General features: G+C 41.7%; 1 protein-coding gene across 5 annotated transcripts in view; it reads right to left on the reverse strand.

Moving 5' to 3' along the window:
* Positions 1-3,298: 3,298 nt before the first annotated feature.
* DET1 (DET1, COP1 ubiquitin ligase partner) overlaps positions 3,299-17,997 on the reverse strand; it is a 51,531-nt gene continuing 36,832 nt past the window's right edge. For all 5 annotated transcript variants that reach the window (XM_015594165.2, XM_006905255.3, XM_025049720.1 and 2 more), the window contains 4 exons: positions 15,261-16,353; positions 12,293-12,480; positions 6,921-7,112; positions 3,299-3,960 (listed from right to left, as the gene is read on the reverse strand). In XM_015594165.2, the coding sequence (XP_015449651.1) occupies positions 3,771-3,960; positions 6,921-7,112; positions 12,293-12,480; positions 15,261-16,343 (1,653 nt within the window). In that variant the 5' untranslated portion in view covers positions 16,344-16,353 and the 3' untranslated portion in view covers positions 3,299-3,770. The remainder of the gene's footprint in view (positions 3,961-6,920; positions 7,113-12,292; positions 12,481-15,260; positions 16,354-17,997) is intronic.

Consider the following 17,997-nt stretch of genomic DNA (forward strand, 5'->3'; position numbering starts at 1 on the left):
ACAATCGGTAAAGCAGGAAGAAAACCAGAAACACGCACTGTCCTAGAAATCAAGAGAAGCAAGTGTTTCTTGATAGAGAGAACTCGATTATGTCCTATGTTGGGAGACTGAATAAGAAAGGGACAAGAGGCGAGCACTATAGTGGCAATGTGGAATCACTGGGAACCTGGACAACTGCAGCTTCAGCAGAGTAGTGGGGAGAGAAATCTACCTGGAGTGGGTTGACGAAAAATGGAATGTGGGGACGCGAAGACACTTAATTTAGACAACACTTGTGAGAATTTTGTCTGGGAAGGGTAGCAGAGAAACGAGCAGTAACTAAAGGGGATTTCGGGGCCAACGCAGGAGTTTTTAATCAAAGAAGAAGATCCTAGAGCATATCTATAAGCTAATGGGAATGACTTAACAAGAGACAGTAGATGCAGGAGAAATAACTGCAGAGCAAAGACCTTGAGAAGTCAAAAGGAGATGGGACTCAGCACACAGGTGGAGGGGCTGGCTAAGAAACAGGGATATTTCAGGAGCAAAGGCAGAGAATGAGCACAGATGCATGTCACGTGGTTGATATGGTAAAGAAAAGGAAATGCTCACCTGATTGTTTCTATTTCTGCCATGAAGTAGGTGGCAAGAGTGTTTGGTGAGAAATGGGAAGAGGGTTTTCAAAAGAGGTGAAGGTGTAAAACAGCGATTTCAGGGGGCAGGAAAGTACATGCAGATTCTTAGTAGTCTTACATACCCACTTTAGGCTTGCGGTCATAAATTTAAGAACAGACACGGTTTTTCTGCAGTAATTGTCAGCTGTTCAGACACAGACATGCACAGAGTTGAGGTTTTTCTAAATTACCATAGAGGAGCAGCAAGGAAGTTTACAGGTAACTGCAAGGGCGTGATTACAGACTTGTACAACGTAGGCTGAATAAGGAAAGGGGAGAGGACCAGAGGGGAAGTAACAGCTAGTGAAGACACCAGTGTCCCAGTGACAGCTAGGTGTCTGCCAAAACCCATTTCCACTTCTTGCAAATACAAGAGTACCTGGCACCTGGCTGGCCAATCACTTACATTTCCCGGGCACTCTCGCTTATTACATGTGGCCATGTGTTTAAGATCTTTCCAATGCGAGTGGCAGCGACATGTGCCCTAATGGATAGGTGCCTTAAGATTAGGCAGGGCCTCCTCTACACCATTTCACTCTCTCCCCAGCTCAATCCCAGACAATGTCACAGGGGGCCAAGATGAAAGGGCCTTGGGTCCCTGAATGGCTGCGTGTGGCAGAACCACTCATTGACTATGAACATCTGCTCTGTGCTATTACCTGAGAGAGAAAAAACAACTATGTTGTTTAACCCACAGCATTGTGGGGTGCTTTAGTTACAGCAGTTTGTCATCCTAACTGATCCCGGTTGGTCAAGGGATTGGAGGCTTCCATGAGGTCAAAGATCAACTGTGGAGGTAGAAAAGTAAGGTGAAAGGCTACAAGGGGTGGTCGGATAGGGCTATATGAAATTGGGACTTCAGAGGTGGTAGTTAGAGGTGACAAAAAGATCTAAATAAAATATGACCAACAAGGTGAAAGGCTACAAGGGGTGGTCAGATAGGGCTGTATGAAATTGGGACTTCAGAGGTGGTAGTTAAGAGGTGACAAAAAGATCTAAATAAAATATGACCAAGGAACTGTGTAACTAGGGTGGAGGGAGGTGCAAATTAAGCCTCAGAACGGTTAGGAAATCAGCCCATGGTTCCACAGCTAATGAGCGAAGGGCCAGGATTCACACTGAAGCCCACATGACTTCACACTCTATGCGCTTCCCACTCTGCCAAGCCCTTAGGTACAATCGAGCAAACCCAGTACAGAGAAAAAGGTGCAGGTAAAGTGCTTCCACAAAGAAAAGTCAGTTCGGCCCCACAAACATGTGACAGCTTTGGGATCCCGATTTTGTCACGACCTACAAACAATCTGGAATGCCTCAGTGTTTCACCCACCCCAATGCCCAGTGATGTTGTCCAAGCCCTCCCATTCTCTTCTGGATTACCACCATTGGCTCATCTGGCCTCCCTACCTCTAGGCTCCACTCGCTCCAAGCCATCTTTCAGACTGCGGAAAGTTATCTCTGTGAAATTCATACTATGCCTTCCATAAAACCCTAGCACCGTGCACAAGACTTCTCTACATAACCAATCACATTTCCCCTGGCCCCCTACACAGCTGGTGCTGTAGCCGTGTTCGATTATTTGCCATTTCACAACTTGACAGACCTTTTCATGCTTCTATGCCTTTGAACATGCTGGATCTCTTCTTGAAATGTCCTCTGCCCTGATTCACACAACACGCTCCCATTTATCTAGTTCCAGTGTCCCTTCCCCAGCATGGCTTTCCTTCTCCAGCTCTCCTTCATCTCCCTCCACTGTTCCCAGATACACGGTATTAAAGCTTTTACTGTTTTGCATTATAATACTCTTTATTTGCCTATTTCTCTCCTCATCCTTAACGTTTTGACACAGCATCTACCTGACTCATAGCAGGTAGGTGCCTGAATCTCGTGAATGCTAAATGAGAACGAATTTAGCTGTTCAATATAGAAAATGATGAGATTCGCTGAATTGTTTTTGGTGGGGCTTCGCATCTCATATCATACTTCTTATGTTCCCAAGGGAAGTCAATCTGGATATAGGAGGATCCAGGATCCAGCCATCCACATCCACGGCTCTTTTCACAGCCTGTTCTGAAACCCAACATTTCAAAGCTGCCTTCAACGTCAGATGTTACTACAGAAGCTTACTACATAAATGGTGGGTACATTATGAAGATGAAACATAACAGACTGACAAGCTCTCTGGAGAAGACTAGCTGAGAATGTGACAGAAGGATGCTGGCTGGGGGCTGGCAGGTGTTTGTAGGATAGCTGTGATGGCTCAACCATCCAGGAACAACCAGTCTAATGTCTTTAGAGACACCTGGAGCTTGCCTGCTCCTCCTACCCAAATTGCAGTACGTGCTAAACAGTGTTTGTTTCTGCTAGGGCCACCTGCATGACACAGATGGGACAGATGGGAGCATGCTTCCACATGAGAACATGCAATTATGCCCAGTTCCTCCAGCGGTAACAATTACCAGGAGAAAACCCAAGGGAGGAAACAATCCTGGCCGATAACTGTCTTCCATGCTGACACACACCACTTAGTTCTCCCAAGAGCAGCTGCTAAATCCATGGCCTCTAGTCTCTTTCACAGTCCTTCCTGGAACCCACATATTCGAAAAGCAGTTGGTGAGATCAAAACATAAGGCAGTCATCAAACAGGATATATTTAAGTAAGAAAATACCAAGGCTTTATTTTGTTTTTTTAAAAAGACAGCCCTGCTTGTTGGCTAAGTAGAAAGGAAGTATACAGTTCTCATGAGTAAACAAGATTTTCCTGTTTCAGGCTGTATACCATAATGCCAAAGAAGTGATGTGAAGGGGATAAAGGTGTAATGCTGTCGTCTTCATAGCAATAAAAATGCAAAATAAAATAAAAATTAAGTGGACTTAATTAATGCTGGGCACCAGCATGGGGAAAAGGCGAGAGGACTTTAATCAATCAGTAGTTTTTCTGTAGACAATAAAAAATTCCATCAGGCTCGCCACCCTCACTCCTTCCCCCAGCTCTCCCCGTCTGAGGTATACCAGTCCAGAACCAACAAAGCTGGCAGTCAAGAGCTTTTGCTTTAGAGTCCATGAGAAAAGGAGGGGGAAAGCCTTGGAAGACCAGAAAACTTGGCTCTGGTGAGGACCCTACGTGCAGCAGTGTCGCATGTGGAAGTTGACTACATACTCGGCATTAGTCCTCTGCACAGAAATAGCAAAGGGCTCGAAAGGGTGAAAAGTAAAGGCAACAAGGCGTCGCACTGTGTGGTTGATGGGGCGGCCCAGTAAGCCTGCCTGGATCTCAAACTTGAGCAGACCAGAGTCCCGGGCATAGAACCTAAACAGAACGAGAGAGAGAGAGAGGACAGTATAGACAGTCACCACCATCTTGAAATACACACAGCAGGGGAATGGGATAACTCGTTATTCCACCTTATGAAATCCCCTCTTATATCTTTATATCAGCCCCACGCTGTCAGAACTGTGAAATCGCCTTCATCTTATCAGCCAGTTTTATGGGCAGGGTGATTAAGAACTTCACTATGTTGTCTTGAATCACTGGGTCTTTTCTCTATTACAGGATAGCCCTTAGTTACAGCCTTAATTAAAGCCTCCCCTTTCTAGAAGCCACCTGCCCCAAAACTGTCTAGGCCAGGTCTAAAAATGAAATGTAAGCCACGTATATAATTTAAAATTTTCGGGTAGCTAGCCATGTTTAAAAAAACATTTTTAGGGTGTAACTAATTTTAATAATGTATTTTATTTAATCCAATGTCAGTGTCCAAATTATCATTTCAATCTATAGTCAATATAAAAATGAGATCGTTCACATTCTTTTTTCTGTGCCAAGCCCTTGAACTTCGATGTGTATCTGACACCTGAGCACATCTCAACTTGAACTAGTCATATTTTAAGTGCTCAACAGCCACATGTGGCTAGTGGCTACTACATAGGATGGTGTAGATCTAGGCCCATTTTTTAGTTTTTTCATTTTTAAGAATTCTTTTTAGAAGGTTCTTTTCATACACAAAAACAAAATACTAAGTAGTTTTTCATTCTTAATCCAATATAGTAAGACTAAAGATGCTTCCATCCACCCCAGTACTTAAATACCTTTTCCCACATGCAAAATAGGTACCCTGTGGTTCTGAGAACACAGAAGATCAGCAGGGTTAGGGATGAATTGGGGAAGTCCTACAAAATGAAGAGCCTGAATTAAACAGCTTGATAATTTCCCTTTCGGAAAGCAAATATAAAAGTAGACAAAAAGATATTCATACCCTTTGACTCAATAATCCCATTTCCAAGAATTTACATCCTCAGAATTTAATTTAAATGAAGTAAAAAGTAACATGAATAAAGATGGCTACTACAGCACTAGCTCTAATGGAAAAAAGCAGAAAGAGAATAAATGCCCAGTAATAACAGAACAGTTAAACAAAGTATATAGTACATCTACTTGATGGAATAATATGTCCTCATTAGGACTGTAACTGTGAGGAATGTGTAACATGGAAAATGTTTATGAAATAAAAGCAGACCACAAAGTATCATGCTAACCACAACTGTAACTGTGTAAATGTAAACGTGCATACTGACAAAGACTAGAACAGAATACACAACAGAGGTGTTACAGTAATGGCACTACTCTATCATCCTTATATTTCCCATTTTAAATCAAAAATAAGAATCACAGGAAAAACCCCTTTAGCTAGGGACTGTGGTATTTCCAGATGTGTTAATTGGGTTAATTTTTTCAAATGAGAAAGGCAAGGAAATCAGAGAGGAGAGAAATGTATCTCGAGCTGCCTGACAATATAGAATGAGGCCCATTATATGCCGTTATGTGTGGAAAACACATTTACTTTACTCATACAGTCCCCAACACACAAGGGGCTTAATTTAAAGTGAGCTGTTTGAGCCTCTAAATATAACTATTGGTGTACAGGAAGTATGGCGGAATGAGAAAGACAATACACACTAGTCCAGGGATGCAACGAGTGGAATCTAGGCCGTGGGGAACACTGCAGGGCTAACCACCTGGTGTCTTCAACATTTCATTGCAAGGAAAATAAGAGGGAAACCACCTAGAGACTAAAAAAGACTTGAGGAAAAGTGACCAAATGCAACATAGGAACCTCGTTTAGATCCCAATTTGAAACAAACTACAAAAAGAATATTTATAAGACAAAAGAAAAATGTAAAAGCTGATAGATATTTGGTGGTCTTAATAAAGTTTGTTTGTTTTTGCCAGATGAAATAATGGTATTGAGATTGTATTTTTTTATGTCCTTATCTTTTAGAAATTCATACTGAAATATTTACAAGTAAAATGCGATGATACCTGGGATTTCCTTCAGAATAATCCAGAGTGGCAGTGGGGGTGGGAGGTAGTGGTTGTGGTAGAAAGAGAGAACAACACTGACCATGAGTTCATAACTGCTGAAGCTGGGTGATGGATACATGGAGGTTTGCTCTTCTGCATTTTATGTTTAAAATTTTCCAAATAAAAAAAATTTAACTGGTTTTTGGAACTTGACTGTAATTTCCCAAAGGAAACATTTTGGTGATTGACAACCTATTCAATTCACAATGAAGCTGGATTATGAAATACTAACCATCACTGTGTCTATGTAGAAAAGACCCATGCTCCAGCACAGGGTTCTAAGAACACATCTACCTCCTTTGAAATAACTCCACTAGTGACAACGATGCCAGTTCCTTTCCCTAGTACCTATTACAGCACACAGGACAATACGAGCTCCTGACATGGAGAGACAGGTGAGTCTGTGAACTGGACACCTGTGAGGGAGGGACTGACTGTAAGAGATTAGTTTCAAGGTTCCAGCAATAATACAGGAGTCTACATTCCAAAATTCTCCAAGTAAGGATACATGATTTCTCCAAAACCACCTGTTCCCCCAAATTATCTCTGCTATCTTTTCTACTGGGTAACATGGGGAAATAAAATAAGTTGAGCTAGATAAAACCTATGAAATGGTATTAGATTACTAAATGGAAAAGTATAGTTTCCTTCCCTGGATACCTTTAAAAGGAAACAACACTTACCTGAACTGGATGTTTTGATGAGAAGCAAAGAGTAGAGGTTGTTAATTTATGAGACTAGTGCCTAAATGATCAAAGCACCCGCCACATTATAAAAGAGCTGCCCTTTCAATTCAACCCATGAGTACAAGTGGACACAGTCACAGTGAAATGATGTCCAAGAAGAAGAGGAACAGGAAGCAGGTCGTCACCAGCCCTTAGGAGGTTTGCAGATGAAGCGGAAATGGTTACCTGATAGGGTGATCTCCGCAAGTCTTGGGCCGCTCCATGACTGACACCCACTTGTCATCGTAGCTGAAGAGAGACAAATCAAGGTAGGGGCTACCACTGTACGACTGGGCACTGATGGGGAGCTGACCCAGCAGTCGGCGTACCGCCTCCGTGTGCCCTCCATACTTGGCGTTTACGATAGTGTCTTTAAACCTAAAATAAAGCACCGGTGAAGAAGGCCGTGTTAGCGGACACACAAAGCTGCCTTGGATTTCAAACTGACAAATATATGTCTAAAAACAACTCATTCTGTAACTAAAAATCCAGATATTGACTGAAGTCAGACCTCACACACATCACAAGTCTGGCTAGCTACAAATACTCTCAAAAAACAGAAAACAGAATAGAAATGGGGAACATTATAAAAGTTAACAAAGACTCTACAAACAAGTTTAAAATGAGTATAACTGATCTATGACAACTATTTCTACTTGAATTTACTCTCCCCAAATGACAGCCTCAGACTGCATCAGGAAAGAGCTAGGAAGAGTAGAGAATCCTGAATAAAGCGGCCCCTCTGTTCTTAGGATCAGATATAAGCAAACTTTCATTAAACCTTTTAACAAATTACTCACTTTGTTTAAATAAACTTTGAGAGCTAGCTACACATACCCTGCAGAAACATCAGTGTCTAGAAAAATAGTAACATGGACACAGTTACACATCTGATTTATCTTTAATAATAAATAATAATGGAGCGGTTATTTCTCACAATTGTAACAAATACTAAATTTAAAATCCTTTAACCAAGTACTCCTATTCTTCTTGAAATTTACCCTAAAGAAGCAATCCCAAAGACAGAGAACTCTCCATGCACATTTAATATATCATTATTTACAAGAACGAAAAGTTGGAAAAATTAAAAATCAAATGGAAAACTATAATTTTCAAATATTATATTGTAACAAAATAAATGTTTATTATAATGGTAAGTTAAAGAAGTAGGCTACATTCTGTCTATAGTATGATTAAAAACACACAGGAAAAAAAATTATGCCTAAAAAAAGAGTGGCAGAAACACATCAAAATGTTAATGGATTTCTTCCCTTCATTTTCACTTTCCTATAGTTTTTTAGAACGTCAATTGCCTAGCCATTTTTTAATCTCTACATCAAAGCATATCATACAGTTTACCCATCAAAGAGAAAATAAATAAATGTTTTTTTAGTCTGGGGGGAAAATGATATAACAACTCACCCCTGAAACTAATGGAATAAAAACTAATTAAATAAAAAAACTGAATGTTCCTAAATTTGGTAAGACCAGAAAGACTGATTAGATGGGTTTTAATTTTTGTTTCCCTGTTAACCTGTAGTGCTAGATGGACATTAACACTTCACAGTTTCCCTAGCTATCAACACGGCTTTTCCATTAGTCTTGACAGTAATTTTCAGAGTCTCAGTGTAAATCACAAAATTAAACCTTGAGCCAAAAAGAACTTATTTTTTTCCCTTTCACTTTAGCTGGAATCAAAGATCGTGGGCTCTTTGGTTTTCAGCCCTTTTCCAGCAAAGATCCAATACTGCATGTCATAATCTACACTCCAACCCTGCCTGGCTCAGTGGCTTCAAAAGGTAAAATGGTGGGGGCTGGCCCAGGCTTGTGATCATTACAAATCCAAGCCTCCACAAAAATCTATAGGTTGAAGCAGTTCCTGTTCCTCAGCAGCATTCACCACCTCCAACCTCCGTGCTCCCCCGCTGACTGAAAGATGAAGCAGTCATCCCTCTGACTCTTCACTTGTTTAGCTCCTGGCTCACTCTCACTCTGCCCATCTAGGCCTCTCTTAATTTGTGGTGATTTCAAAATTCTCAGAGATGATCCTTCCAACACTATGGCCTCCTAGTTCCTAGACCTCCTCTGTCTCAGCCGCTCAATCCCACAGTCAGCTCACCATCACTGATGATTGCAACCCCCTGTAACCTCAGGATGGAGCACCACACTCTCCAACCACCTTCTCTCCTATCTCTCCAGCTCACTCTCTCTACCCAACCCAGCTTCAACGATCCTTCAACTCAGATTGATTACACGGTGCCATCCATCGATTCTACCAACGTTTTGTCACCCTGCAACCTCATCGTGTCCTCCCTTCCTTAGCCAGCTTAAATTCCAGTCAATCACTCCACTGCACGTGTCCTCAACAACCTGTCTTCTGTCACTTTGTGGTACTCACTTGGAAAAACCATAACCCTCGTTAAGCTCAACTCTGTCTATTCCATGCCTGTATCCACTCAGTTATCTCCACAGCTGAGAAAAACAAGGCGATGCTCACTTTGAATTTACAACCACGAACCTCATGGGGGCCCTTACTGTTGCAGGGCACTGGTGCTATATTCCCAGTCTGGTGAGCCTCCCACCTTCTTCAATGACTATCTCATCCCCCTCCATCCTGTTGACCTTAACCTAATGGCATTGCTTATTTTGTTACTGAAAAATAGAAGTAATGAGAAGAGACCTTTTCAAAGCTCCTGTGAGCACATCTGCGCCTATGTAGCTGCCTACATCCCCATGCAAGGCCAACCCCCAGCTTGGGCACTAAATCCCATGCCCACTCATATACTTAACTAATTCTTTCCCCTCTTTTCTCAAACCATCAAAAAAAACCCCGCATCTATAGGATCAGTCCCATCTGCATACCAACAGGCCATGTTCCTCTCCCATTGAAAAAATAACAAAACACACACTTAACACCACTTGCCTCTCCAGCTAATGCACCATTGATTCGGCTCTCCTTTACAACAGAACTCCTCAAAACATTTTTTCTTACTGTCTCCAATTCTCTCCTCCTCCTTTTCTGAAACCTACGCCAAACAAACTTTCGCCCCACCATCTCACTGAAACTACTCTCACCAAGTCGCCAGTGATCTCTAGCTTGATATGCCCGAGTTGATGATCAGTGCTCACTGAACTTGACATGTCAGGGAAAAGTGACACTTCCACTGAGAAACCACTAGACTGCTCCACCCACAAGCTCTGCCATCACAGTTTATGATAACTCTCTCTTGCAAGCTGATTAAGCCAAAAATGTTAGAATCATCTTTGGCTGTGCTCTTTCACAGCCCGCATCCCATCCTCCACTGATCTTCTGGGCTCTATCTTCAAAATACACTGAGAATATGTTTACCACCCCTAATGTCACTACCTGAACCCAAGCCCCCACTGTTCAATAAACACAGTAATTACTGATGGTCTAGTATGTGCCAGGCACTCTTCTAGGTGTTTAGGATATTATGAGTGAACAAAACAGAACTTAAATCCTAGTGACAGGAGACAAAATGCAATAATTTTACTGGATCATTGCAATAGTCTCCTAACTGGTGTCCACGCTTCCGCCCTACCTCCACAGTCCAGTCTTAACACAGCAAGCAGAGTGATCCTGCTTAAACATGAGACCACTAAAATACAATCTCATCTACAGTCAAAGCCAAAGCCTCAGAATGGGCCCTGTGTCTGTCCTCATCTCTAACTACTGTCTCCTGCTCACCCCAGCCCAGCCTCACTGACCTCCCTGGTGTTCCTCAAATGCATGAGACCCACCCAGGACCTTTAAACTGAATAATCCCTTTGCTGGTTTTTCCTCTCTCTGATATCCCCCTGCTATTCCTTCCCCTGATATTCCCACAGCTTTCTCCTGACCTCCTTCCAAAGCTTTGCTCAAATATTGCCTTCCCAGTGAGGCCTGTGCTGACGACCCTGCCGGAACATAACTGACAGTCTCCTGTTAATGCACTCGAAACCACCAAATGTTCTCATGATTTTAATTTTTCCTTGGATACATCCTTCTCGGAAACCTCTACCCTCCTGCTTCAGCCTGGTCCAGCCAGTGGTCTGTCTTCCCGGAACTTCCCTTTACCATGGTCCTTGGAATTCTCTTGGCTTCTCTCCAGTGTCAAACTATTTCCTGTACCATCCTTCTGTGCATTATTGGTAAAATACATCTTCTAGATGCTTCCTTAGAAAAGTGACATGAGAGGTAAGTTTTTGAGATCTTACATGTCTGAAAATGTCTTTGTTCCACCTATTATTTAGATATAGAATTCTAGGTTAGAAATCATTTTTATCAGACATCTGATGTTAATGGCCTCAAGTTTTCAATGTTGTTATTGATAAGTCCAATACCATTCTGATGAATTAATTTTTAATATGTGAAATGCAGGTTTTCCTAAAAGTTTTTACAATTTTCTTTTTATCTCCAATGTTCTAAAATAACATGATGCTATATATATGCCTCAATGTGGGTCTTTTTCTCATTGACTGTAGTGGATACTTGATGGATCCAATACTGTGCTAACAAAGGTTTAATCATTATTTCTCCAAGGGGAAAAAAGTTATGATTTGCAGCACTTGCCGATTTCTGTGGTGTAACTCCTGCTGCTGTGGTCAGTTTCAAGGTACCAGTATGACATCACTAATGTGGAGCTGTCAAGAGATGAACTACAGCCCATCACTATATAGTATTTTCACCTGCACACAGATACAAATAACCTCAAGAGCAGAAGAAGTAGTGAAATAATTAGGAAATGACTAATTTTTAATAATGGCTGTGTTTAGCAACCAGCTTGCAGTAATTCCTGAAAGTTTAACATTGGCTCACATGAGTCAGGTCCACCAAGCTCGAACATGCCACTAAACGGTCCTACCAATGTGGAAACGTGGCCTTCAGCGCTGGGAACTGCCCTACACTGCTTCCGCCCCTTTATTTTCCCTATTGCTCCTCTGGCATTAGTCAGACATTGGGACTCCTGGGTAAATCTTCTAATTTTTTTTTCATCTTTTCTCTACCATTTTCCTTATCTTTTTATCCTACTTTTTTGGATGGTGCTTCGACTATATCTAACAAATTCAAAATTTCTAAAGCATGTCCCTGTTCTAAATGTTCTTATTCTGATAGTTTCAATTATTTCAGTGAATGCAACGTTGTTTCTTTATTCTGTTTATTTTGGTCTCTCTCTTTCAAGATAAAGGCTTTCCTTAAGTGACTTGTGTTCCTTGGTATCCATATTTTTTCTTAAACATTTATTATGACTTATAATGGGTCCATTTTAATTTTTTTTCACCAAAAGATTTTTGGAGACTATAAAATTAAGCATGTAGAGCCATGTAATTTCAATTTACATAAACGTTGTATTTTCAATGCAGCAAAGTATGACGAGATGGTTAATAAAATATGTTACATTAGAATACAATTCTGTGGGGGAGATGAAATGGATATATGAAATGGAGGATAAGATTGTAGCATGGTTTCCTGAAGTAAATGACTACTGGCCTAACACCAACAAATTAAGAAAAGTTTAAGAAAAACTAAGCCTGTTAGGCCTGGTAGAACAACTTACCGGCGCTGGATCTGCCTTGCAAAATTGTTGCTGGAAGCCGAGCAGGGAAACTGGACTTCACTGTGTAGGGTGGCATTACGGAAGAGATCACAGAAGTTCTCAAAGAGCTCCAAGAGCTCATCCGATGTATTTTCAAACACAGCGATCACCTCTGTTGTCACCATATTGTACACCACAAAGAAAGATGCCTGCAGAAGAACAGAGAGAGGTAAGGGGCAGCTGGGTATAATGCCATGCCTAACAAACTAATCACTTGGCTGAAAATTCAAGCTACCCCTCTGCTCCAGCACTAGGGCCAAAACATGGCTCCAAGTGGTTCTGAGAAAGGAGAAGACCTTGGTGGGCTTTATCAGTCAAGGGCTTCAGTACTGCCAGATTTCCCACTCTACCTGTGCTGCCAGAATTACTGAATTGGCCAGCATATATGTATAAAAAGGTTTCCAATCTTCCATATCAAACTGTGCAAATGCAATATTTTTCCTTCCAAGTGTTTATTCCCTACTTGCTCCCCAACCAACCCTGAGATAAAAAACACTTTTTTAAATTGCCAGATTTTAATTTTCCTTCCCACTGAGAAAGTCATTTTGCAGCCTGGAGCTGCCTGTTGACAAATTATTTTCTCTCATATATGTATAGTTGAAAGTTCAATTTGGGGGCATTTATTTATTTTTCCTCTTAATATTTCTAACGTGCAGAGAAACACCTTAAGTACATTGTGTCCTAAAACTGCCCAGACAAGTTGTAACCAAGCAGGATACCTGCTACTGAACAAATGAAAAATCAGAGAGATATTTCCATTTATTTTTTTATAAATGTTCTTTCAACCAAGAGCATTTGCAGCATTTGAGATTTGTAGCAATTAAAACCAGAGGGGGAACCTGAAAAGCATTCAAATGCCATAGGTGGCAGTTACTGCTCTTTCTGAATGGGCCCATGGGTGGCTAGCCCTCTTCCTCTAAACCTCCAGTTTAGAGGGAACTGCTCCGCCTAACAGGGAAGAAGTGCCAGGAACCCTTAATGTTTGTCACAGTGAACGTGACAGTGTGAATCGATCTGCACGTTTCCAACAGAACTCTAGAAGTTGTCAGAACAATGGGATTAGTCGTCCCCTTCCTATGATTGAGTTTAAATCTCCCTTACCAATTTCTGGAGCCATTTGGCCCACCTATTTTACTAGTAATTAGTCCTTCCCAGAACTTATATTACATGACTTTTACGAACCCCTGGAAATTAAATTTGGCTGTAAATTAAAGAGGCTGGAGGGTAACCTGAGAATACCCTAATATTAGCAAGGCTTTGTTTTTGGGTGCATTTTTTACTCATTAACCTTATTGGAACCTATCAAATTAAACTGAGGAACAAGGGAAAGACAACTAGGGCAGAGAGATTGGGTTTAAAGTTACAGACTCTGTTAAGCAAAGCACAGAGCCCTAGTTACGTTTCTAGCTACAATTATCACAGCTACCAGAAATAAATAGGTCATGTTTTAAAAAAGGAAAAAAAGATAATCTCGAATGCAGCAGTTACAGACATCTTACTCCCTCCAAAATAAAAAGGTAATTACAGCTCGAACCTAAATAAAAGATTGGCTCATGTCCTTTCTATAGACCTGGACAACACTTTGATCGTATCAGGGCTTCACCGGGATCCATCCTAATTATGTGAATATAGAATGACATACACATCTACTAATCTTCCCTCCAGGGCAGAATGGGAAACACAGGACACGAGGGTACAGAAGTCAAGGGCTTCACTGCCACATAGATGAACTTAAATGTTCACCTGTGATAGCAAAATGGGTGACTTCATCATTGACAGGAAAGAAGAATCCAGAAAAAAAGTGAGCTCTTAACCATATTACTCCCCATCTTTTTTAAGAATACATAAGCTATGATTCAGAAGAAAAATGTTAGAAAACATTTTACCACCGATGGCTTGGTAAGGTCTTAAGAGACAATGCTCTGCACAGTCTCTCTTAATGACAGAATCAGCAACAGGTCAATGAGACACCAGATTCAGATGACTTTGTGGTTTACTGGTTTGCTCTCTGTTCAGAATTTCCAATCTATCAACTAAGAAAACAATCTAGACATCGGAGAATGGGGCAAAGATGGAGAATGGGGCAAAGATAGAGAAAAGGTGTCTCTTAGGGGGTCGACACTAAGTGGAGACCAAAGGGAAACACCCAGATTACCCCGAATTTCAACATGGTGTTTTAACCCAAGAGTCTCAGAGGTTTCTGTGCTCTTACCACCACCTTATTCCCATTCGAGTAATGCCTGTCTCCCCTACCAACATCTTTCACCCAAACTGAAAAACCCTCAGGATCTGCAGTCCTGCTGAGTCACGTGGGCAACTCGAAACGTGGGCTTCCTCTTGATCTTTTACTGCTCTACAACCTATCTTTCAGCATGTGGGTGAGAGCAAAGTCATAAAACTCAACTGTCAAGTGGACTTACGTATTAGTTACCTTTTAAAGAAGGCTTTGGGAAGAAGTTTATGGACATGAACCATTTAAGCGGGAAAGAAAGACTAAATTTTGAGAGGATTTTCTTTTTTCTATGGTGGGCTCATTCTCATCGCCAGAACTAAAACAGTCGGACCAACAAGCACAGTCTTACAAAATCAAGACAGGATTATCCACAGGTAGTCCAAACCTTGACCTTGCAACATCTGGATTTCCACTTCGAGGGTACTGAAAATGCCCTGCAGAAGTTAAAAGGGTAATGACCACAGAAGTGACTATCTACATATCGATGGCTTGAGATTTAGCTTCCATTTATCCAAAAAAAATGCATGTGGCCAGAGAAAAAATAGAGCTGTTTTAAGCTTGACTGAGCTCTAGGACAGCAGAAATTCAAGACTACACAAAACGTGTATTTCTGAAAGGCTGGCTTTGGCAAAGAGAGAAACCAGCCCATTCAGCCAAGGAGACTGGAGGGATAAAGGGCAGGAGAGTACCTCATACCTGTGACGGATCTGTGACCCTCAGGGTGACAACGTCCTCACTAGTGTACTTGATAAACAGATGGTTTTCATCCAGAAGCTGCATTTTCCACATGCGCAGCTGCCGCAGTTGGTCGAAATACTGGAAGAAGCGCCTCTTGGCCATCGCGCTCCCGTCCTGCTCTGCCCGGCGCCACAGGTACACAAGCAGCCGGTGTTTCAGGGAGTTGATGAAGGGATCCCTGAAAGGATTGGCCATGCCTGTCTGACTGTCCCGCTGGACCTCAGGGAAAACAGCTGACACAGTGAGCAGGTCATCCTCATAGCAGAAGCGGCCAATGGTCCTCACATCAATGAAAGTGCCTTCGGGGGTCACCTGGAAGACATGGATGGTCTGCTGCTGCACGGACAAGATGGCCAGGATGTTTTTATACAAGTATAGCCCTTGGTTGTGTGACAGGACCACTTTATCACACTTGAAGGTACGTGTGTCACATAAGCGGCCAGTGTGAAGGTCAATGATGTGGAGAGAATAGTCCTCCAGAGGGGACCGCGGGTTGGGAGTCACAGATTCACTGTTCCGATACACCTCATAAAAAGGAGGGTGAGGCTCGTCCGGGAGGTAGGCAGCCGAGCCCACGATGACACACCGGCAGTCGTCAGTGAAAAGACTGCACTCCCGGTTCAGGTGCTCGCCGTTGGCCGCTACATTGGTGATGTGCAACAGGACAAAAAACCGTTCGAAGAGCCGGCCACGAATGTTGACTGACCGCTGGTCATTGCCGTTGGACAGGATCTCCCCCTCATAGCCCTGCAGTAGGTCCTCAGCTGCTTGGCAGCCCTGGTACTCATAGATCTCGAGGGATGTCTGGTCTGAAGAGAAGGCAATGAAGTAGCGTCCATCGGGCGAGAATTTACGCAAGAAACAAGGAGGCTTTTCAACGTTGACAACTGTGAAGTTGGGGAAGACGTTCTGGTGGAACACCCGGACCTGATGCCAGTGGGTGCCTGCCTTGCCAGAACTGATCCGCCGGTGTTCCAAGCGGTGAATGACATTTTGGTTCTGGATTCTTCGAGGTTTGATGGTGGAAACATGATGATCCATTATCACATCTCTACATGGCAAAATAAAGCAGAAGAAAATAAAACGAAAGTTACCAAAACATATACAAGTCAAATGGATTTCCCTCCTTGTGTCCTGAACCTAGGAGTCCCCAAGATGACAGTGATCAGCATTTCTCCTTCCCAGATCAGAGTCAGGAAGTGGCCCTGACATTTCAGTAGCAGACTGGAGCCAGACTAGAAAACATTTTGTATGTCATGCCATGCAAGCTATCACAGGTTTTAAAGCAGGGGAGTGAATGGACTCAATCTGTGTTTTAGAAATAAAAATATACACACAAAGGGGTACTTATTTATTTATAGTCTGACTCCTAAAAGGCATCTGAAATGCCTTATATAAATATATATGCTATCTGGTCCAGTTAAAGATGTGCTTACCTCTATGACTGAGGAAATCAAGTTTCTCAAACTGCTAGTCACAACTCTTTAATAGGGCCTTGAAACCAATTTAGTGGATATACTGATGGACATTTTAAAAAATGGAACAAAATAAAAAATATCAAACTGAATCACACATAGTAAAGATAAGCACTGTTTTGTGAAACTTTTGTTTCGATTATATGTGAGTTCTATGCACTGTGTGAGGATAGCCCCTACTGATCTGAACTAGAGCAAATCTGCCCTCAGACCAAATCTAGCCTGCCTCCCTGTTTCTATAAATAAAGTTTTATCGGAACACAGCTACACCTGTTCATTTACATATTCCCTATGGTGTTTTCACCCTACAAAAGCATAGCTGATGAGTTGAGACAAAGACCACATGGCCCGCAGGCCTAAAATATTTACTATCAAGCCCTCTGCAGAAAAAGTTTGCCAGCCCCTGATCTTGAGCACTGGTTTTTAAGTGGGGCAAGTTTGTAATATCTGGAGACATTTTTGGGTGTCATAACTTGGAAGGGAGGGGTGCTATGGGAGTCCAGCAAATAGAAGCTCGGGATGCTGCCAAGCATACTACACTAAAGAGGACAGCCCCTTACATCCAGCCCAAAACGTCAGTAGTGCTAAGGATGAAAAACCCTAATCTAGGGCTCATGATATATACACATATATATCATGAGACACATATGAGAGTGTCTGTAGCAGGACTGTTAGCAACAGCAAAAACTGAGAACACTCCAAATATCAACAGCAGACTAGAGAAATTTATCCAGGTATATTCATGCAGTGGAATCTTACAAAGCAATGAATTAATGTACTACAGTTATACACAACACAGATGAATCTCAGGACACAATATTGAATGAAGAAAGCAAGGTACAGAATACATACTGTGATTCACTTTATATAGCTTCAAACGATTTCTAGTTTAAGGATACTAATATATATGGTATGCAATTATGAAAAGCAAGGGAATTATAAACATAAAATTCAGAACAGTGGTTACCTCTGAGGAATTTAAAAAATGGGATGGGAGCTGAAGACACACTGGTAACTGCGAGGGCATATTTTTTCTTAAAATAGCATTGATTGTACTGTTACTCTTTAAAGATTGCATATCTTTAATTAGTTGTACTTAATTTTTTTTAATTAGAAAATAATCCTTATAAAGGGAAAATAATGACCAGTAAGATGAAGCCAGGGGTTGACAGAAACACAAACCACAAGGACCTGCAGAACCATCAAACTTCGAATTTGGT

The sequence above is a fragment of the Pteropus alecto genome, unplaced genomic scaffold, assembly GCF_000325575.1.
Source record: "Pteropus alecto unplaced genomic scaffold, ASM32557v1 scaffold60, whole genome shotgun sequence".
Taxonomy (NCBI): Eukaryota; Metazoa; Chordata; class Mammalia; order Chiroptera; family Pteropodidae; genus Pteropus; species Pteropus alecto.